Source organism: Emydura macquarii, unplaced genomic scaffold (genome assembly GCF_026122565.2).
Source record: "Emydura macquarii macquarii isolate MOO-44397 ecotype Brisbane River unplaced genomic scaffold, CSIRO-AGI_Emac_v2 contig_1451, whole genome shotgun sequence".
Taxonomy (NCBI): Eukaryota; Metazoa; Chordata; order Testudines; family Chelidae; genus Emydura; species Emydura macquarii.
In genome coordinates this window covers 14,882,658-14,906,187 of record NW_027131588.1, presented here as the reverse complement: position 1 = coordinate 14,906,187, position 23,530 = coordinate 14,882,658, and the positions used below count along the sequence as shown (strand labels likewise).

General features: G+C 40.2%; 1 protein-coding gene across 2 annotated transcripts in view; it reads right to left on the bottom strand.

Moving 5' to 3' along the window:
* The window catches only part of SMC2 (structural maintenance of chromosomes 2), a 28,346-nt gene extending 11,533 nt beyond the window's left edge, over positions 1-16,813 (bottom strand). For both annotated transcript variants that reach the window (XR_010920764.1, XM_067553215.1), the window contains exons 1-16: positions 16,421-16,813; positions 15,115-15,359; positions 13,869-14,018; positions 12,768-12,890; positions 12,221-12,259; positions 11,860-11,970; positions 11,509-11,553; positions 10,615-10,848; positions 8,936-9,085; positions 7,861-8,094; positions 5,267-5,426; positions 4,178-4,295; positions 2,703-2,841; positions 2,125-2,244; positions 1,221-1,425; positions 169-304 (exon numbers count right to left, since the gene is read on the bottom strand). Coding sequence is in view for 1 of the 2 variants with exons in the window: in XM_067553215.1 (XP_067409316.1) it covers positions 169-304; positions 1,221-1,425; positions 2,125-2,244; positions 2,703-2,841; positions 4,178-4,295; positions 5,267-5,426; positions 7,861-8,094; positions 8,936-9,085; positions 10,615-10,848; positions 11,509-11,553; positions 11,860-11,970; positions 12,221-12,259; positions 12,768-12,890; positions 13,869-14,018; positions 15,115-15,282 (2,132 nt within the window). In the remaining variant the exon portion in view is untranslated. The remainder of the gene's footprint in view (positions 1-168; positions 305-1,220; positions 1,426-2,124; positions 2,245-2,702; positions 2,842-4,177; positions 4,296-5,266; positions 5,427-7,860; positions 8,095-8,935; positions 9,086-10,614; positions 10,849-11,508; positions 11,554-11,859; positions 11,971-12,220; positions 12,260-12,767; positions 12,891-13,868; positions 14,019-15,114; positions 15,360-16,420) is intronic.
* Positions 16,814-23,530: the final 6,717 nt, after the last annotated feature.

The following is a 23,530-nucleotide window of genomic DNA, read 5'->3' as shown; positions in this document are numbered from 1 at the left end:
TGTTGTCCAGAATTCTCCTTGTCTCCCCATGAAATTGTGTAATGAAGTGGTCACATTACTCTGGCTTTAATACTAAACTTCTGTGCTCCTATAGTATTATATAGATATAGATATATCTATATCAAAGAGAGAGAGTATTTACAGAAGCTTGTATACGGTAACCCTTACTTTTCAGCAGTGTTCTTTAAACTTGCCAGCTCCTTTTCTACTGTGTCTAACTCAGACTCCTTTGTTTTTAATTTTTCTTGAATATCTTTCAGTTCCTGAAGCTTGGACAAAACAGGCGCAGACTGTGGGCGTGCCCCTGATTAGTGAAAGAAAACAGAAAGCTGAGATGATTTATAATCTAGGATTCACTACTTAAGCTAATGGATGTGTTTAAAAATTGGGCTACTCATGCTGCAGACATAAGAGAACAAAACTAGCAGCACTTATAAAGCAAAGATTGAACACATAAATGGTTCTCAAATTCAGGCAGAGAAAATGTTTCACTCCGAAACTAAAGTTGTTTATCTGCATCTATTTTTCCAGATTTCCCAGAATAGACGTATTATTGGAATCTAGTATTATTGGACTAGAAGCACTTACTGGAGCTCAGTCCAAGTTTTTATGTTATTGCTTAATGATTTGGGCAAAAGTAGAGTATGTCTGGCTGAACTTGCAGGGTTTTGAAATACTTGTTTTACTGGATTATTTAATGATGTAGTTAATACATTTGTGGGCTTAACTGAAATACTTAATTGACTTTACCATAGATGATATTTCTTCCCCTACCAGATGGACTTCCCTTCCTGGTTAAAGGTTATGTTATATATATATATTTTTTTTGGTATCAAATAAAAACTGGTTTATTTCTCCTGGATTAGAGATCCCCAGTAAAAATATCAGTGATATTTGTCTGTTACATTTGTATATGGATTGTCCAGCACATTTCAGATGTGCATAGGCAACAGTTATAATTTTAATTAAAACAATTTAAAAGAGGCAAATATTTTTGTTCCAGTATTTTCATTTATGTCTTGCAGAATTATTTGAACAGCCCCTTTTCTTAAATCAAGGGACTAACTGGGATTTGATTGCATTTTAAATAGAATACATCTTCAGTCAAATAGCTTTCAAAAAGTTAAATACAATTTTACTGTTACCATTTGTTAAAAAACATTTAAAGCAGTACAATAGTCAGGGGAGATGATATGATAGGAAACAATAATAATGATTACCTCCACTCAGTGTCCCCTGAGGGTCAAAGGTATCTCCTCCAAGAGTGACAGTTTTTGTCATTATTTTTTTGTCAAAAGTCACTTTCTTGGCATTATTCATGTTATCACAAACCAGTGTTGTTCCAAAGACGAATTCCATTGCCTTCTGCAGGTCAGATTCATACCCAACCAGAGAGAGGGCCAAATGCACATTATCAGCACCAACCTAATAGTCAAAGGAAATGTATTAGTATTCCACAAGAATTAGATAAAGAGTTTTTAAATCCAGTTTCTTACTTTCCTTATACATAAAGGTTTTGTAACATATTAGAATTCCACAATACCAAGTATTACCACAATACTAATACATCACCAGCAAGTGCCTTAACTACTTGACTGTAGTAAAAACCCTGACTCAATCTCTCCCCTTCTCCAGTCAGAGTACTAACAGGCACCACAGTCAAACAGGTTCAGCAATGCATCTTTCCCAGGCCTTATTTGGTCCATTCCCTTTTTTCTGACAGTCAAACTTCATTGTTCTTCTCAGCTTCTCATTCCTCTATCTAAGAGCCAGTTCAGTTTTTTTGCCCATTCCCACTGCACCCATCTATTGTCTATTGTGCTTTTGCAGAATATAATTTCTGGTAACTCACTATTCAGCCAAATTTCAAGCAAATACTCCCCCCATCCCTTTTAAAGATACCACTGACCTCTATAATTCTTACATAGGATAACATAGCAACAACTGTCATTATGTCACAAGTGTGAGTGACAGTACCCCCATATGCTCCCCATTCTAATGAATCATGGTTGAAAACATGCCCTTTGCGTGATACCAGCCAACAAAGCATGTTAATTTTAAGTAACAAAACAAAATAAAGAAAAATATATACACAGCAAAAGAATTTATCTAAACAAGATATACCAAGCTTTTTGCCGTCATCACAGTTTCTTGCCTAATACACCGTGCTGAAATTTTATTTAGTGGAATTATTGTGTATTGACGCTTCAGTTCACCTTTATCGAGCAGTTTTTTACCAGTAACCTAAAATTTAGAAAAAAAATATTTTTACAGAAGGGTACCAACACACACGTCTAATTGTGAAAACTAAGACAACTGAAAAAATTTCTTACAGGAATAATACACATACAGGACAATCCAATTTACTGTTCGCCTATTGGTATTGGTCAAGATTTTCCATGGTGACTAGGGATTTGAGGGGGCCTCAGATTTGGGGGGAGGGAGAACCAGCTGGAGATACCTTAAAGGGGCCTGATTTTCAGAGCGCAGGTGCTCAGTACTTTTTGAAAATCTGCACCCTTTTAAAGTGTCTGATGTTGATCCCCCAAAGTCACTAATCGCTTTTGAAAAATCTTGGCCTTAATGCACAAAGTTTAACTACAAACATCTCCCAGGAGTGTTGACAGAAGTTGCATGACTAAAGCACAGGGTTGAACACTGCCAAAAGGATGTACGCAAAACTTATATGTTAAAAAACATACCTCTGTGTCCACCACAATGTTATAGAGTTTCCCCCCAGCTACCACTTCTAGAGCTGTTGCTGTAGAGATCTCTTTCACGGTGATCAGAGAGACAACAAGCCCTTTTATATGGTTTGGGTTCCAATTTTTTTCTGGATCCCTTAAAATAAATGAATACTACATGATAGCATACAAGTTATGTTTCCAAGGATGAAAACAGCTTATGACAAACTCCCAACCCACTTATATTAATGAAGAAGATTCCACAATACACAGAAATATAATATTGTGAAGCCACAGAAGCTAATTATTTTAAAACTTCATAACAAACAAGCAAGCTTTTCCAAGTAAACTGTCAGCTATGGAATAAATAGAAGAATCCTGGCCTCAACATTGCCTCAAGATGTTCATAAAACTTGGCACTACATAACTGGTACTGCTTTAAGGGTGGTAGGAATAATTATGCAGAACTGACTTTATTAATAAGATAGAAATATTAGCAATGCTCCCAAACTAATTGACAGATATTTTGGTGTTAAATTAAAGTTACATGAAGAAAGTCTGTTCATTAACTATGAGGCACGAATCTTTCATGAAAGTAGTTTTTTATATAGTTACATGAAGGAGGTTTGTGGAGATTATGAAGAAGTTAATGCAATTATTTTTTTCTTGAATGTAAAACGTTATTGAACTTTTATCATTTACATGTTATCACTAGCCTTTTAGAGTTGAATGAACTTGTCAAAGGCACTATTTAAAGAGGAGCAAATTCAAAATTTAATGATATAACAATGGATCGTAGCAATTTTTTCCCTGCTACACATTAATGTAATTGTAAAACTTTAGACAAAAAGATAGAGAAACTTGCGTAACTGAAAATACCAATGCTTATGGACATTTAAAGAAAACTGCATTTCTCAATGGTAACAGTACAAAAAGTGATCAGTAATTAGCTGCTATAACATTGCTATGGGAAAGGGATAACATAATTTTGATACTATATCATCAGAAATTAGCAGCTAATGTTTGCGAGCATATAATAAATGCATCCGCTGTTTTCACTTTTACTTGTCCCACTGGATAGTGCACCAGACTGGGGCTCAGGAGAAACTGGGTTCTTGTCCTAGCTCTGCCACCGGCCTGCTGGAGGACCTTGAGCAAGTCAGATTACTTCTTCATACCCCCAATTTCCCCATCTGAAAAATGGGGATAATGATATTTACCTCCTTTGCAAAGTGCATGGATATTTATGGGTAAAAAGAGCTGTGTAAGTGCCAGGTAATATGTTATTGTCTTGAATATCTGGGCCGATTAATCATGCCATAATAGAAAGTCAGTAATGGAAAGGGAAGCAAACTATTCCTATACCAGAAACAAAACAATGAATTACTGAATTGTCATCCTCCCAAATTCCCACAATCTTATAAAAGTTTCTGGAGGCCATTTTTTTAAAATGAATGTTTACTGAACATTAGAGTATAGTTCTGAGACCTTACTTGTATTCAAACCGTAGACGGGGAAACTTGGCCATTAAAGCTTCATATGACTCTCTCAACAGATTGATATCACGAGACAGTTCTCTCCGTTTTGCTAATAGAGTTTCTTCTTTTTTGTCTGAAAGAGCCAAACAAACATTCCACTGAACTTTTTAATCACATGCTTTGCAGATTTAGAGATGAAGCAGTTGAGAAGCAGGTACACAGCATGTAGCCCAAGGCACAATGAGATGTCCTTCCTTCTCTCAAGATTCTTACAGCTATAATTTAAGCAAAATATTAGCACCCAAATAGTCCAATCATCTGTAAATCAGAAACTTGGAATCTTGCAAGATTCAGTGAGAATTACAGAAAAAACAATAATTGGTACTTTTAGCTGGATAAATGAACCTTTTGCAGCGAGGACATACATAAAAAATTCCAAGACACTATCTTGCTTAGGACAAAATTTTCCAACTTAGGTGCCTAACGTAAGGCACTTAAAGTGGTTAGATTTTCAGAAATGGCAAACACTTGATCCGGTATTGACTTTGGGCTGGATTTTCATTTACACTAAAGCCTCTTTACACTCTGGCTCTGCGTTTGCACTGTAAAAAGGCCTCAAATTAGATGTAAGTTACATTTATATTGCCAGAGTGGTATGAAGGGGCCTTAATGTAAATGAAAGTCATGCCTTTTACTGGGAAGGACTTGGAGAAAGGAAACAGGAGGGCAATGAGGCAAATTTTATTCTGATGTCTCAATTTAAGCATCCAGAGTGTGTAAATCTTGGCCTGTAATTTTAAACCAGTATGCTTTTACCCTCAACAGGCAATCATACAGCTCCAAACTGCAGCCCTGTGATCTATGAACTCTTACCTGCTGCAAGAAAGAAAGCTGCACATTTTCCCCATCTAATTCTATTGTGTTACCTCCACTGTACTAGCAACTATTCATTAAAATGGCAGAAATATTAAATGTATTTGTTCAGAGTTCTCTTCCTGTATTTTCAGGCTCTTTTTTCACACCAGGTTCTTCTGAATCATCCTATACTTCCACCCCCCGCAATCCCAAGACTGCTATTCTAACAGTAATATCAATACAACAAACCTTCATAGTTTAGCTTTTTCATTTCATTTTCCAGTTTTTCTTTCAGCTTTTTAACAGCTTCAAATGCTTCTTGATCTTTCTTGTAACCACCATCCATCTTTTTTACTTCGGTTTGTTTTGTCTTTAATTTTTGTTGAGCATGTTTCAGCTTCATTTGAGCCTATAATGAAATAAAGGACAAGCACAGAACCTGAAGGTTTTCAAACAGTACATTTTTGTATATATTTGGTATTTCTACTTATCAGGGTGCTTGGGTTATCATTTAGGATCCTTATCACTTACCATAGTATTAAATAGCATCCTTGGCATTTAAAAACAGTGTAAGGGTAGATGGGAGAGGCCATTTAGAAATAAAATGATTATATTGTGTATCTCTGTTACTTTAGGTCATTGTCTTAGTATGCAAAAGAGAAGAATGAGGGGGGATTTGATAGCAGCCTTTAACTACCTGAAAGGGGGTTCCAGGGAGGATGGGGCTAGGCTGTTCTCGGTGGTGGCAGATGACAGAACAAGGAGCAACGGTCTCAAGTTGCAGTGGGGGAGGTCTAGATTCGACATTAGGAAAAAGTTTTTCACTAGGAGGGTGGTGAAGCACTGGAATGGGTTACCTAGGGAGGTGGTGGAATCTCCATCTTAAGAGGTTTTTAAGCTGAGGCTTGACAAAGCCCTGGCTGGGATGATATAGCTGAGGTTAGTCCTGCTTTGAGCAGGGGGTTGGACTAGTTGACCTCCTGAGGTCCCTTCCAACTCTGATCTTCTATGATTCTAAGAGGGCCCTTGGAAAGGCAACGAATAGGAAGGAGCTGCGTGGCAGCCAATCAGGGCCCAGGAGGCCAGTATATAAGGAGGGACAGAGCAGAGCAGGGACAGTGTCGCCCAAGAGCTGGAAGGGAAAAGACTGGCAGTATCCTGGACAGAGCAGTGGCTGGCTGCTGGGATTCAGCAGAGCCAAGGCCCGGAAGCAAGGGCGGAGACAGTACTGGGGCTGCGAGGAAGTGGCCCATGGAAAGCTACAGAGAAGTTGGGAGAGACGCACTTAAAGGCTGCTGCATCTAGGATCCCTGGGCCGGGACCTGAAGTAGTGGACGGATCCAGGTCCCTCCCCCAGCGCCTGATTGCCATAGGACAGGTGGCAGGATTGCAGTGGCCACCATGGGAAGGGGCCTAGAACAGACTGCAGAATCCCCTGGAAAGGGGGGAGCACAGACTGCGACTCAAGTGGAGGGCCGAGTCACGAGAGCGAGGGGTGAGCGGAGACAGGCACAAGACACCACAAAAAGAGGCGTCTGCCCAGCTGAGGGCTGATTCCCCAGATAACCAGCAGGAGGCGCCAAGGCAGGGAGTCGCACCATGCTACAGTCATATATTAAAAAGCTGGATGGGGGGAGGTTCCAGAAAGGGTAATGAGTAGGGTTAATAAGTGAATGAAAGGGAGCAGGCTTCCTTTAGGGTATTTCAACACCAAATTTCTTCAGATGAGGCAAGAAACACTTTCCTCACTAAGGTCTATACATATGTTAAGGTTGAAGTTTTAAATTAAAGCACAGTGAATTACAGCACAATACCGCATATGAAAGCTTGCCAGAAGAGACACATTCCTACTTTGTCCACAAGAGTTTGAACAAAAAATAATTTCACCACGTAAAAAAACAAAACAAAACAAAAACACACAAACCACATGACCACACATGTGAAAGAAACTTTTGGAGCATGTTATTAAAGAGACTGGGACAAAGAGTTTAGTATGAATGTACCAAATTACTATTACTAAGGCTATGCCTTCACTAGAAATGTTGCAGTGGCAATTCTCATTACAGCGACTGGAAGGGTTCTCCCATCAATGTAGTTGTTAATCCATCTCCCAGAGAGGTGGTACCTAAATCAACAGAAGAATTCTTCCTTTGCTCTAGCACTGTTTACACTGGGGGTTAGGTCAGCTTAACTACATCGCTTAGGGATGTGGATTTTTCACACCTCTGAGCAATGTAGCTGGGTCAACTTAACTTTTTAGCCTAGACGTACTGTAAGTTAAGAATAAATGTCAACATACCTTGCCACAGAGCTGAATGATTTAAAGTTAAGTTTAATCTTTTCATGGTTAACATGACCAAAATCAGGACTTTCCCACCTCATTAAAAACGCAGAGTGACAAAGAGCGCAAGCAACCTGTTACCCAATTGACTGAGCAATTAATTTTTATAAGTTTGGCTTTCACAGATACAGGGGAATTTTGGGTCTTAAAATAGCTTGAACTGGTTACATTGAATTTTAAGCAATTAATGTAAGCATAAAAATAACTTCATTTCCTGTAATAACTTAAAATTAAAACACTGAATACTATTAATTTTCCTTTTTTAAATCTAAAATTATAACTTTTGTATTTTTCCTCACAACACCACCGTGACTTTTCCCAATTTATATCATTGCAGACAGCTAGCCTTAATAATACTATATGCTGTCAGGCATAGCCTCGTACAGAACATCCCTGTAAAACATTTTTGATAGCCAAATGGCATGTTGCTGAGGAAGCTTTTCAAGACAAAGGTCATAAAAACATTAATGCTTTTTGGGACATGGTTAGTTTCTAGTCTTACCTGTTTAGCCTCCGTTTCTGCTTTACTAATGTCATTCTTGCAGGTCATCATTTGTCCAGCAAGAGTAGCTTCTTCACCATCTTCATTGCTGGACAGACCAGCAGACACAGCATTAAAATGTTGCTGTGCAGCAGCCAGAGCATCTGTATCTTTATTACTTGCCTCCTGCAGAACATTTAGCCCATCTTTTATTTTCTTTACTTCCTTCTCCTTTGCCACTAAAGCCTTAGAATCCTGTAGCCAAACAAAACAGATCAATGAGATCCATTTAAGAGAGTAATATCAACCTGAAATCTAAACAGTATTGAAAAATGAGTGACAAGTAGTTTCAGGTACTATGTTTCCAAGCCCCCTTGCCAGTATTTGTCACGGTACAATCACATATTTATATTTTTAAAATGTTTTCTTGCCCTGGTTGTTGCATGAAAGAGCCACACAAACAGGGCAAACATAAAGAGTTGCACTAAATACTCTGGAAAAATAAATTACTATAAGTGCTAGAGATTAGAGAGGGGAAAATTTTTCTTACGTATTACTGGTTACAGCAATAGGTAAAAAAGATGACAGAAATGTGAACATTGACAGTCTCATTTAATCTTCAGAGCATCCATATCCTCACAGAGCAACGTATTTTAAAGCTATTGTGATCCTCCCCGAACTTCATAAAAATGAAAATACCACTTGAGGGGGCCTATTCTCTTCATGCACACATCTAATTCCTAATGAAAATATATTCTTTAATATCAGGCTATAAATGAACACCATCTTAAACGAAATCTCTCTCAGGTGACACTGAAGGGGGAAATCAAACCTTTAAAGGGCAGGTTTAGCCTATTTTATATAATACATGGTATTGTAAAAAGGCAATGCCACTTATTCTGTATCTCTGTCCAGTGGTGCCCTTGCCTGTTTATGCCATAAATTTGTCCCTATACTCTTATTCCTCTTGGCCATATATTACAGAAAAGTAATAAATAAATCACAACATACTGCTCTCATATATCACTGGAGATGTTTGTAGTGCTTTTAAAATTTCAGGAAAACCTTAAATTAGTGCAAGGGCCTTACTGTTTACCTCTTCCATGCTTTTTACTAATTCTTTACATTTATTCTCTTCACTTTTTAAGTTTTGCTTCTTGAGATCAAGAGCACTTTGTGCTTTTGTATCAACTCTCTGAGTTTCTGCAAGAGCATCTTCCAGGGAACGAAGTACACCACCAACTTCCTATAACCAAGACAAAAAAAAAAAGTATCTCATACTAAAAGAAACCTGTATAATAATCAGAAGATATTGTACATTCTATCCAACTGCACTCAGGGACATCGTCAGGTTTAAAGAAAAAAAAAAGGATTAAAAAACAAATTTCCTTACCATTGTCACTTAAAATATTTCATTTAATCATCGTAATTATAAATCAAGTTTATTTTTCACTATTTATGCTGTTCGCTTGATGCAAATATTTATACAATGAATTCTGAGTGATTTGAACCAAAAAAAAAAAAAAAGCAGCTGTTTTAAGTAAGCCTGACTTTCAGGTTCAGATTTGATAGCAGGATGCTGCTGTATTTGGGTTCAAATAATGCAGGGGCAACATTAAGAACCGTTTCATTGGCACTTAGAGATATAGTAGAAACATTTCCATCGTCTTTCGTGAATGCTTGTTTTTATAAAATTTTTTAGCCCAATTTGACTTGCTGAAGTGTCTTTTAATCACAATATAAAGTACACAAGTATAAATTTGTCATTTTACATTAAAGAAAGTGAATGGGAGGCATCAGAGAATGAATTGTTTTCCAATGGATCTATAATAATTTTCATTCATTTATTCTAAATTGTGGCATTTATTTCTCTTCTAGTAATAAGTTGCCTTTCAGGCATCTTCTCTCTGGCTGGTTATCGCCACCTCTTTCAAAGATACAAGAATGTCATTTTGAGAACGAAAAGAGTTTTAGAACATCTGAAAGCAAAGACCATGTTCCACAAATATTTATGCAGGTCAAGCTACATACATGTGTAAATATTCACAGAATCAGGGCCTAAGTGTACTAAACTATGTTCCTACTTCCACTCGCATGGAAAATAGAAATTGTGAGACTATGACTGCATTTGATTTAGTTCTTTTACAGCTATAGTACTGTTAGGATAACTGCATAATCTGTTGTTATATGAACTGTAAAATATCAGTTACTTTATTCCATGATATAATCACTGTCATTCTTATTCTTTATTCAATGGATGCTGCCAAATAGAAATCCACTCAGTCGCAAAAGATGCTCAAGAACTACATCTGCCCTGAAATCCTTCTGCCAACTTTTGTGGTATAGTCTTATTTTCTTTTTCTTAATGCTATTTTGTCCCTAAACTGTGAGAAAGTCTCACCCAAACAAGTGGGGAAACAAACAAACTAATATCTATCTAAATAAATACAAATAACTATCAAATGAACAAAGTTTAAAAAAAAAAAGCCTGAAAAGACAATATTTCTAATCTTTCAGTTATCATATGTATTACTTGTAATGATAGCAGGTAAAACATTCAAGATGGAAGTGTAATTATTAATTGACAGTGTGTTTCACATAATGGCTAAGGATTACAGTAAGTAGTGTACAATCTAAAATAAACATAAGCATATAACATCCAAAGGAAATAGCTCTCTTTATATTTTAATCCCAAGAAATATTCATTTCTTTCCGATTTAACCCCTTGTATTAATATATACATAGATATAAACGTATTTGTGTTTTCTCACTTACTTGATCTCTCTTCTTTTCCATCTCTGCTATTTCTTTGTTAAGTTCCTTCACCTTTTTCTCATTCTCAGCCATTGTTTCCTGAAGTTTCGCTATGCTGGCCTGCATTTCCTTTAACTCATCAGCAGAACGTACCTTTGTCTCTTCAGCCAGAACAAATTGATATGCAACATAGAGACGGCTTAAGTGTTCTATCTCTCGCATTACCTTTTGGTACTCTAAATAGGATGATCGTTCCTGAAAGAAAGGGCCATCAACAAATATAAGCTATGATTTAAAAGTTTTTAGAAATACTATGGGTGTATTACAAAAAAGTTCGGTATAATTTTATGATCAATATAATTTGTAGCGTCACAAGCCAAGATGAGCAATCAAGTCTTATGCTTCAAAGAACATATGCTGATTCCCCTAGAGGAATGAGAAAACAAGGAAGGATTTTCCTTTCCTACATATAATAGTACCCAACTGGCTATATGAATTACACTTTTGCCATCCTCTAGAGCATCAAATGAATTATACATACAAATGATGCTAATACAACAGCCTGTACTGTGCAAACAACAATTTGAATATCCTTTTATGAAATAAGTTAATGCCTCATCTTGCAATTGTGTTCTAGTTTTTTTCCTATAATTTCTTGTAGGTCCTGAAAGTCCACATTACCATAATAAGACATCTGAAAATAAAATATGATCTTTACAAAACGTTTTCCACAAATGTTTTAGAATCTAGAAGAGCATTTTGTTTTTAAAAAAAAACCAAATTGTTGAAGAAATTATCCAAGTTAGTCATGCCATTTTCCAATATTTTAAAACCAGCCCCAAGTGTAATTTCACCCAGTATAACACTAATTCTGTTTAAAAGCCAAAGACGTTTTTCTGGTCTAATGGTCAGTACCTCTTTCAGTTTCTGTAAGGTTGGAGTGATTTCTTCCTCTAAAATCTGAAACAAAAAAACCAGAATATATTTTCAGATTCTTAAAACTCTCCTAAATCCTACTACTTTGAACACACACACACAGCTTTAGGTGGGGAAAGCAAACTTTCCACAAACCATAAACATACAACTAATGAGGGTGGGGGACACAAATGGGCCAAGTACGTCCTCTTCTATTGTGCAAGAGAAGCTTTCATTCTTTCTAAGGCTACTCAACAGTCAAATTGTCAAGTCATCTTAGAATTGCTATTATTGACGTTATTCAACTTCTGTAAAAAATTAAAAAGCCACACAACTGCAAAAACACAATACCATGTGAATTTCTTTCAGTTTCGCCTCTTTTTTCTCTATGGTTTTCTGGGCAGCTATTTTCTTGCACTCATACATCCTTGTACCAGCTGCTTCTTCAATCATAGCTAAAATCTGAAAAAACAAAACACAAAAATATCAAGTTTATGTAATAGCTTTAAAATTACCAATGTATTAAAAAAAAAAGGAATACTTGTCAAATTACTCCTGGCAGAACCTCATTTGTAAATCTTCCCTCCCCACCTTTCTTCAAAATATTGTTCCAACAGTCCTGAGCAAACGGTACACTCAAAATAAAATAAAATACACATATAAAGGATATCAAGAAAAAGAGAAGGAAAGGAAACATCGATTGTGTTCTTACCTCTGGAGGTTTCATATTTAGAACCTTGGTAATTCGTCCCTGAAAATACAAAGCCCAAATGGATTATGGCCCTTAAACTCCTGAGTGCACAACACTGTCATATAACGTGTAAGATTTTATGCATTAAATTCAATTCTCAAGCAAAACTTTATCAAGTACATTTTTTTAAATAAATTGATTTTCTGTCTAAAAGAATAATCCTGATTTGGCTTCAGTTATTTCATTCTTGAATGCAAATCTGCAATAGCTCATATCTCATCACAATCAACTGGTAAGTATGATGTGCTATACTTTATAACTCTACTTATGCTACTTATAACTATATTTATTTACACCAATCAGGCACATTGCTTTCACTCCCTGTTTTTCTCTCTTATAGACTGGCAGATTTTGATTAAATTCTTAGAAACGGATTGGCTTTTGAGAGATTTAATTGATGCCAGTCAGTATGTAGAAGCCTCTGTGGTAATGTGTAGAGCTAATGCAAAACATAATTCCCAAATCCAGTAACAAAGTAAGTACATTTCTAGGAATATGTATATAATACCTGCATAATGAGGAAGTGAGGGTTGTTGACATTGAGTCCAACAGAACAGAAGAGATCCTGCACTCTTGTGTTGTTTGCATTCACACCATTGATTAGATACTTATTTCTACCACCAATAACAACCTTGAGAAAAAGAAAAATGGATACTCAAAATGAACTAAAAATGGCTTTTCTGTTAGTTTATATTCTCAAACAGAATCCTTAGAAATAGGAATCTGAGCAAACAACAAATGGAAAATGCTAGGTTGTCCACTTTGGATACAGAATTCATTTATTCACAGAACTGATATGGTACGGACAGGAACACTGCACGCTTTCCTACACGCCGCAAGGCGTGATTTGATCTGACACAAAGGGACCACCTCTAGAAGTAACTGGTTTTCTTGATCCATATTAACCATAACCTTTCTGCTGAAACTGACAAGTTTACTAGTTGTGGTGGTGGTGGTGGTAGTATTTTATTTATTTATTTATTTATTTATTTTGGTCTGATATTGAACTGAGAGCCTTTTCCTTTGTTCTTGACTGCTGAGAAGTTGCCAAAGGTACTTGTCAAGGGGGTTCAGCTCACACTTTTGCAGTTGGGGTAGAGGATTTAAAAAATGGTACCTCACACTGATGAGAGGGTTTATTTGATCTGTCTATTATGTAATACAAATTTTGTAGTATAAATTTAATATATGTTGTAGTATAAATGTAGTATAAATAAAGACAACTAGTTGTTATACCCTTATTTAGTTGCTTAGCTCAAATCTTACATAGTTTGTTACTGAGTTCACTCTGGAAACATTGCTTTAATAGCACAAGTTCATGAACTTTTAAAGAACCAATTTTAAAAAAAAAAAAAAAAAAAGGATTAGGGCACAGTCAAGCAAAAGAAACCAAGTGTTCTTTAGACCCTTACCTGAAGGAATCTTGATTATGCAAAATAACTTGAGGTGTAAGAGTAGAGAGCATTAAAAAAACCCTACAACATTGAATTCTCTATATCATCTAGTTAAAAAATAATGATCTGCCTTTTATCTTAGCTCAGTCATTTTCCACTGAGAATGGTGGAAATAGGAAAGCCTTGTGGACAAACACAGATGCTGAAATACTCACCTGCCTGGTGACTGTGATCTCATCATGAGCCTCAAATCCCAATGGACTCTGTTTCTTGTCAGAATTATCAAAGGTGATTGATACAGTCGCTTTAATAATTCCAGCCTGACCATTTTTGTAAACCAAATCTTGCAAATTGGATGCTCGGACCTGAAAATGTGGAAGAGACATACTTTTATTAATAGAAAGCCATTGTATTGCTTCATACCTTGCACTATTAATTGCTAGAATTTGAGAAAATGAATTAAATGTTAGAAAAATAGGAATAGCGTAGATTTAGATACACTAGTAACTCACAGGAATAGAACAGAGCATGGAGAAAACATGAAAGATGGTTGCACTGTAAGCTAACACACAGTAAATAAGCTAGGCATTTTTATACCAGATACATGAGAAAGATTAAATGCTTAGATTTAGAAGCAAGATGACTAGATCAAATACACAAATGCCTTTAGATAAAGTGTTTGATTTCATTATGCAGCATATGTGTGATTATAAAAATTGCATAATAGGATTTATTTGCAATTTTCCTGGATTTCCGAAGAATTCCACAGCAGCACTGTTTAAAGATTTGCTTCAAAATTTGCTTCAAAATGCACTTTTCATGTAAGTAACAGTATAAGACGTAGTGTCTTTTAAATACAAATCATTTCAACAAAACCTGCTGTTTTTCTAGTTAATCAGCTAATAGTGTTCTCAGACCAGCTCCAGAGATGTCTATTTATTATAGCGAAATAAATTTGTGTTCTATTCTGTGATTGTATTTTTACCTACCAAAAGTCTGAGGTTCTAGCCTACTACTACTTAACATGGCTTTTTTTTCCCCTGTGATTCTGGGCTGCATAGTGTGTATAAATGTATGATTATTACTGCTATATAAATATATATTTATAGTCTTCTACAAAGTATTTAAAAAGAATCCTAGTATTTGTAAAAGTCCTATGTAAAAGAGCATTGACACATTAGATATGTGATTGTAAGTCATTCTTGAGAATATAAGTGTCAGTGGTGATTACAAATTCATATTTAATTATCAATCAAATCAATTTGCATTGGACAATTTGAACCTAGCCAGAAAGTGGTATAAAAAATGTCAGGTTGTCTCATTTTGGTTAAAAAGTAACATCAGTCTGCACAACATTTTGTGAAGATTAACCTCAGGTTTGTTGCCCAAGGATGCTATTGAATAGAAAGAGAAGTTGGTCATTGAGTTTTCCTAGCAGCAGTCTTTTTCCTTCCTTTTTACCTGAGAAAGATTGGAGATGCCCAACAGGAAACAAATAGAGTCCAGGATGTTGGACTTGCCACTGCCATTTAAACCTGTGATAGCATTGAACAGTGGATCAAAGCCATTGACCTCTGTCCTCTGGGCATAGGACTTGAATCCTTCAAGAATGATTGACTTGATGTGCATCTTTTCTGTCTCCCTGGAGGACCTGGCCAAGCCCTTCTTCAAGGGGTATGAAGAAAGATGATCTTGTATTTATATTCCTGTATGTTTTAAAGCAACATAAGCAGACTTAGTAAAATCAGAGGGCACTCCTAATATAAACCAAAGTATGAAACAAATGGAAAAGAATACCACTCTAGCACAGACAATGGCCTCAGGTGCAGGAATGTGATAAGATTTTTTACCACTACAATGCAACCTCAGTCATCTGAATTTCAATCATCTAAAGGAGAGAAATTGATTCCCCCAGCAAGCATTACTTACATTGAAGATTCCCTTGATTATATGAATGTATTCAATTTGCCTCATGATATTCAAAGAGAGATTGTCCTTCAGAACAAAACAGGTTTATCATCAAGCAAAAAATTACAAGACTAGGCGGGTGGGGAAGGACAAGACTATCGCCTTTTTGAAGAAAAGAGAGAGAAAGAGGGACAGTGCTGGTGGAGTCCCTTGGGGAATGTTAGCTTTCTCCAGAAGTGAACGTGACTTGATATGTTAGTCTTAAAACGGTGTTTAAAGAGTTGAGAGCTTTGCTGTCCTCTGTGGTTAATTTTAGGGCACCACGGGGGGAGGAAAGGGGCAGACAAACCTTGGAAAGAGCAGGGGCTGGCAGAGATGCAGCCTGGGGCTACTGTTAAGTCAGTGCCCAGGTTTCAATTGACCGATTCTTGTCCCCCTGGCCCCCCCATGGGCTGTGTGTGTGTGTGGTGGTGGTGGTGGGGGGGGGGGGGGGGGGGGGGTTGTGCCCGCAGGGCCCTTCGCTCCCCCACTGGTGTCAGCCCAGACCGCCCCCGTCCCCTCTGCGCACTGCTCATTCTGGGGGCCTGGAGGGAAGGAGCCTCTCCCCACAGCCCAAAGGAGGAGCCCCTCACATGCACTATGGAGGGGGGCCCGCAGGCATCAGACCCCCCACCCCACCCCAGGAGACTCCAGCCCAGTCCCTCAATGACCCACCCTCACCCCCCCCCCCCACACACACACTGAGCCGGAACTGGGGCCTGCCCTCCCCACCCCCGGAGAGAGACCGAGACCGAGACCAGCACCTCCCCCTCTTCCTCCCTCGTCGCGCCCCTGCCCGGCCGCCCCCGGCGCCTCTCACCTGCCGAGCCCCGCGAGCCAGTCTGCAGCGCTGCTGATCCGGGCCGGGGGCGGAAACGGACGGAGACTCTCGCTCTGCCGGGGGGATGGGGGGGGAGTCGGGGAGAAGTAAGTGTCTAGCGCGGGGAGCTGGGGGGAGGGGAGACAGGGAGCCGCGGGTTCTAGAATCCCAGCCGCCGGCCGTTCCCTCCCCTGACAGCGCTCGCTCGGCTTCCGCTTGCTTGAATTTTGGCGCGTGAGCGCTGACGGGAGGGCGGCGGCGGCCGCCTGATCGATCTTTGCCAACGGGCGCTAATCTAACCCACCCGTGACTGCAGCGCTCGCGGGTTAGAAATCGCGGGGCGCGAAGGAGACGGCGCAGTGGGACCACGCGGCGCCGCGGACAGCGGGGTTGTTTTACACAGAGACCACACGGATTCCGGCGTCTGCGCTGGTCAGACCCGGTCAAGGGAGGACCCCTCCCCCCCTCGCCGCAACCTGATAGGTGGAGATGGCGATTGGGGGCTTCTTTCAGCGTCGTTGCCATAGCCCTGCCCTGCCTGGCTGCGCGCGCATTTACATTCGTGGGGGTGGTTCGGCGCATGCAGGCGGGCGAGTCCCTGTGGAGTGGGAGGGGGCAGTAGAATGGAGTGAAGGAACGGCCGCGCGCGCGCGCGCTGCCCGGGGCCGGCAGTAGGAGTGGGACGGGGGTTGGCTGTGCGCGCCTTGGGGGGTGGCTGTGTGTGCAGCGGGGGTGTCCCTATATGTGTCTTGGGAGGGGGGTGGCTGTGTGTGTGTGGTGGGAGGGTCCCTGCTCTAGGGGGCAGTAGGAGTGGGGCTGCGGGGGTGGCTGTGCACCCTGCAGCGGGGGAGTCCTTGCTTCTTGGGGGGGTGTCAGTGCATCGGGGAGAATTTCTTTGTCACTTAGGCCTGGTCTACCCTAGAGAGTTTTGTTGACCAAAGTCAGTTCTGGTTGACAAAACACAGGTGGGGTGCCTGCTGCAATCAACCCCTCCCACCTTTCCCCCAGACAAAGCTGGCTGGGGAGGGGGCCAGCCCACAGGGAGCCAAGACAGGGCTCTGAGCTTCCCCCCACTGCCCCTTAGGATGGTGAAGTGCTCCTAGTGAAGACGCATTCCACTGGTCCAGGGAGGGCAGTGTGGACATGAGCCACTGCGGTAATTGCAGTGGTGGCTGTAAGTTGACCTATATTAGTAGAGAATGGCCAGTACGCAGATCCAAAAATGAAAACCGAGAGGGGTGCTGCTGAAGGAGAAAGAGGCTTCCAGTAAGGGACACCAGCTGTCAGTCTTTTTGTGAGGACAATTTAAATAAGGAGACTGAGAGTGAGATTGTAAATATATAACTAACATGCACAAAGAGCAAAGTTCTCTGCACCAAAACACAGATTTAAGAGAGCCTAAAAATCCCCATTCAGCCTTTTTCCCCTCTTCAGACAGAGGAGATGTTGTGAGCCTGACAGTTAATGATGTGTCTGAAAACAAATTAGGGAATGGATTTGCAAGGTTGTCTGAAAGTGGTTATTGACAAGACTTCAGATTATCAGCTAAAAACATAAGCAGCAATAAAGCGGATACGTGATTAGTATTTAATTATAAGACTTTATCTGTAGTCATGTCAGCTTGAAGTATTTTTAAACTTTGTCTATGAAGAGAAATATATTTAAATAGGTTTGTGAGAATCATGTTTACAATACAACATGGCAGGGACAAACTACAGTTAGCTGTGGCCCAGAGTAATTTGTTTGAGAAAGCTGTAATAATGTAGGACCCAAGCATAATTTTTTGGGAGCCAGTACAAACTTGTAACATGGGCACCCTCCCACACACATACCACAATCCCTCATCCCATACATACAATCTTATCAGCCATGAAAAAAGTTTGAATTCTGAAATTGCTGTTACATATTCTACATTTCTGAAAAATGCACCCCCTTTGCTATTTTTGTTTCACATAACACCCAGCCTGAGAGTCCTACAAGTTTGCTGACTATTTTGTAACTTTTTGGTCATTATAAAGATACTATATCCTGTCAATGTCTTGATTTTGTTCATCTGCTTCCCTATTTAGTATATTGCCTGACTGCATAAAGACCTTGTCTGATTTGAAAAATTGGAGGATTGGTGTCCTTTAGCTTCTTTCAGTTCCCTTTCTTTTACCTCCTTATGTTTCTGGCTGCCTGATTTGTATTTATAGCTACCACCAGACATGGCAGTATGGGGTTTGTGTGTGACTATGAGTGAATTAGACACTTATCTCACATATATTTTGGGCCTGCAAATCCTACCAGAAGAAGAAGCAGCACTAGCACCCACTGTCTTATGGTGCTTTGCTTTGCCCCTCACACCAGCTGTCCCTCCCTCCTGCCTATGCACAAAGAACTCTGGGACTAGTAGTTCTTGATCTTGATGTGATAGCCCATGTCACAGAGAGGAGCATAGATCTCTCTTTCTCTCAGTCTCAAACTACAAGTCCTAGTTTAACTGCACAATCACACACACTCTATTCTAGAGAAGGGCCTGGACTGGGCCAGCAACTCCCTGTTCAGAATGTTGCTTGAGACAGCTCTAACACTGCTGATTGGCTCCAGCAAATCTTACAAGATCTGGACAATAGATACAGGGAAATAAGTCTCTATAAATATACTCAGGCATGATCTACAATTTAGTCTCAATTTTTTCCTCATGGTAATGGGGGTTGCAGCCTGGGCCAAGCCCCCCAGGGCCTCCACCCCGGTAAAGTGTACCCTTCCCCACCCCATGGGGGGCCTGGTAATAAGGGAAACTTCCACATAGATGAATCAAAGTGCAGAAGAAATTAATTCAGTTCTGTTCTTTCAAAAAGGATAAAAGCAAAATATTCTACTCTGATTAAATTGGGGGCTGTTCCTGTACCACTTCTTAATTGTGGATGATTTTATGAAATTGTCTAATGACATTACTGTGTCTTGGAAATGCTATATGTATGTGGATCCCCCATGAGTGGCGAGTGATCAGCACTCAAGATCAGCTGTTTAAAGTAGGGCCTGGTCTACACTAGAGAGTTTTGTTAACAAAAGTCAGCTTTTGTCAGCAAAACAATCCTAGTGTACACTGCAATGACCCTTTTGTCGACAAAATACCCTGTTTTGTTGGCAAAATAAAACCACCTCGATGAGAGGTGTAGAGCTTTTTGCGACAAAGTGTCAGTGTAGACGCTGCTGTATGTTTTTGTCGCTGTAAACGGCATCTGGAAATGTCCCACAATGCCAATCCTGACCACTCTGGACATTCGTTTGCACTCCGCTGCTCTGAAGTCACTGCCCCTCCCCCCGGAAACTCATGGGAAGTTTTGAAATTGTTATTCCACTTCCTGCTTGGTCGGTGTGGAGAGCTTGCATCTCATCTTCCCAGCTGACCATGCCAGCTCTCTGTAGCAAAAGCTCTCTGGCTTGGAATAAACCAGAGCTGCTGGACTTGATAAGCATTTGGGGGGAGTCTGCTGTGCAGTCCCAGCTCTGCTCTAGCCAAAGGCACTTTGATACCTATGGCTAGATTTCTCATGCCATGGCAGAGAAGAGCTATGAGCGGGAACATGCTGCAGTGCTGAGCTAAAATCAAGGCGCTATGGCAGAGCTACCACAAAGCCAGGGAGGCAAACCATCGCTCTGGTGCGGAGCCAATGAGCTGCTGCTTCTACAAAGAGCTGGAATCTATCCTCAGTGGCAACCCCACATCCACACCCTAGATACCTGTAGACACCTCTGTGGCCCTGGTGCCACCGGATACTGGACTTAACCCCGATGAAGAGGTCATCGACGAGGAAGTGGAGGTGGAGGATGACCTGGAGCTGGGGAACAGTTTGGTTGCTGGGTGGAATTCTGGGAGAGGAGTGTGTTTCAGTACTGCAGAGTCTGAAGGGTTGGCGCTGTGCCCACAGGTGCTAGGTGGCTGGACAGTAAGTTCCAACATTCAGAGGGGTTGCACATTCAGATCTGTGCCCTAAGAACGTGCTTGGGGACCCTGAGATATTAGGATGATGGCAATGGTGATGCTGAGATTAGGGCAGTGGCTGGACTCTGTTCGGGCTCTGGAGTTTGAAACACTCCAGTATCCAGAGTAGCAGAGGCCTGGATTCCCCTCATGGTCAGTCCTAGTAGGTGGCAAGGAAGCACTGCTCACGGGGACTTGTGACAGCTACCCTCTTAACTATATTCAGTGCTTTGATTTAGTTTGCAGAATATCTCAGTATATGAAGATTGGATAAGTCTTTTTTCCTTTTCAGTATTGTAAAAATGGGGAGTATTACAAAAAAGAGTGAAGCCTGCTGTGTCCCTGTGCAAACAGTAGAAAGCATCTGGCATTGCATTGATCCAAGTTAGTGTGTAGGGAATTTGCTTGACTGAAAGGGTAAGTGTTGGGAAGGCAAAGTTAAATGAAAAACATACACGTCTGAAGTTGCTATAGCTACATCCTATTCCCAGACAAGCTTTCAGGTTTACCTACATTTTAACTCATGTCAGACTACGCCAGCCCTACCAGTACTGATGGACAGTGTTACAGGTCAGGCTAAAACAAAAACAAGGAAAAAAACTGCCAATCCTACATTTCGTGCCTGTGCTCTTAAGAGCCACCATAGACTAGAAAAGAGATTCATAACGTAGCTTTTTTTTTTTAATCTGTATGATATCTAGCAGAGTGGGGCCCCAATTCTGATTCAGGTTTGTGGAGGGTGTTTTAATAAACTTGACTATATTTCTCAGACTACTTCTTAATTTGTAACCACAGATTTCTTTTTACTGGTAGATTTAAGAAGCAAGTAATCTGAACTCTGGACACACACACACACCAAATTTTACTTTATGGGGAAACTAAATGTTCCCTCCATCTTCACTGAACTTTCATGTACTAGTAATTAATAACACAGTACTATCCATTATCCAGTGGTGCAGATAGCATACAATATTTAGGTATTTGGGTTTATAAAACAAGTGCCTAACTGAACACTCTAGTGCCTCTGACAAATATTTAAAAACGAGAAATAAAGAAGTAGCGATCCTGTAATGTAATACAGTCTGTGGCCAGCTGCACCATAGAGTCATTACTGACACTACATAAGACTGATGCATTATTCAGTATTGCTACTGTGAACCCACTTGCATTCTCAAATTGTACAATTTGGCATATAGCTTTTCACTTGCGCAAACATCAGACCAATCTATTTGGAGAGAATTAACTTATTTTGCATCATTTGGAAGGAATAAACAATACAATATAAGTGTGCAATTACTTCAATCCTTTTCTTCCATTATTTCAAGATTCTATTAGTCCAGGGCAATGGTAAAGATTTACCATTAAAGATAGCATTAATGACATTTTAAAGACTATAGGGAGCAATTTTCTCACTTATTACCACTCTTGTGCATCATGCTGAATCACAACATGTTTTGGGGAAAGGGAAAGCTGTTTCCTCTAGAAGAAAATCTGTAACTTCCATCTTACCCAAAACTGTAAATGTACATGGTGCTGTAACAGGTGAACTGTGCCAGAGATAACAGGTATCTGCCCCAAAAGCTAGTCTAACGGGCATGAGTGGATACAGTACAAATACAGAGGGATGTTATGTAGCTTTAACACTTCCTGGAAATGGGATGGGGGTTATTTTTTAAATGGGCTTCCGCATACTTTAATGAGTACTTCTAAATCTACAGGGTGGTGTGAAAAGCACAAAGTCAGAAGTAGGTGGACGAAGCAAAGGGAGGGAGCACTTGGGAGAGAAACTAGATGGTTACGTATCATGCTATATCTACAAGTGGCAGTCTGCAAGAATTTACTCAAGTTCTAATCCACACCTGGACCTGTCCCCAGCTGCTTGTGGCACCAGTTCATTAACCCTGAAGGCACCAAAGGAGGCCATGACAAATGCTTTAAACAGAATTGCCTCCTTCCCACAACAGCACATCCTGGGCAGAGCATCCAACAACCCAACTAAATCTTTATGGACTGTCTGGATCATCCTGACAAGAAGTTCCTTACCAAGACTCTCCTCCATGGGTCAGGGAATCCTGCCAGCCTGCACCAGAAGGACAGACCAGCAAGGCAACTCAATCTAGTGGATGAAAGGCATACAACAGCTCGTCCTTCCACAACAGAAGGAAAGTGTCCAAAAGGAACCCTGGGCTGTGACCTGCCCTGGAACAGACCAGGTGACACTTCCTGGTCAATTGCAATGCGAATAGATGCCTGGAAAATGGATTTGGCTATGTCTGTTCTGAGGGGCCATTGATGAAACCTGCTGAATGTTCTTCTGAGATGACCCACCAGGTGCTTGTGAACACTCCGGAGGTGTGAGGCTTTAATACATTTTTGATTAAAAAATCGCAGAGATCTATTGCTTCTTGGCAAAGGTGATCTGACCTGGTACCTCCCTGCTTGTTCAAATAGACCATAGCAGCACAGTGTCTGAGAGGACTTGCACAGTACATCTTTTGATATGCAGACAGAAAACTCCACCTGCCAGGTGAATTGCTCTAAATTCTCAAACATTCATGTGGAAGGTTCTTGATCTGACTCTGGAAATCCCCCAGATCTTCCTATCCCAAGAATGAGGCGTCTGTGACCAGAGTAATGGAGGGCAGTGCTGGGGAAATAGGAGGTCCCTTTGCATACATTAGCAGGGTCCATCCACCAAACTAGAATCTACAAAATACTTGCAGGCACATGAGTCAACATGTCCAGCGAATGACGAGCTGGACGGTAGGACAGACTTTAGCCACCCCTGCATGCATGTGAGGTGAAATCTGGCACGCTGAGTCATATATGTGCAAGTTGCCATGTGTCCTAGAAGTCTCAACCAATTCCTTACTGATGTACAAGGATGGTCCTTGAAGTCTTTGCACGGGCCCAATATTATCTGGGGTAAATATGCTCACACCAATTTGGAGTCTAGAACCATCCCTACAAATTTGATTCTCTGCACAGAAAAAAGCACTGATTTGTCCTTGTTGATCAATATGCCCAAAGAATGAGAGAGGAACTGGATCTTTTTGATGCTGACCTGAATCTGGATCATCCCAGAATCAGCTAATTGTCCAAGTGTGGGAATAACTGGGTGCTTGCCCTTCTGAGAGCTG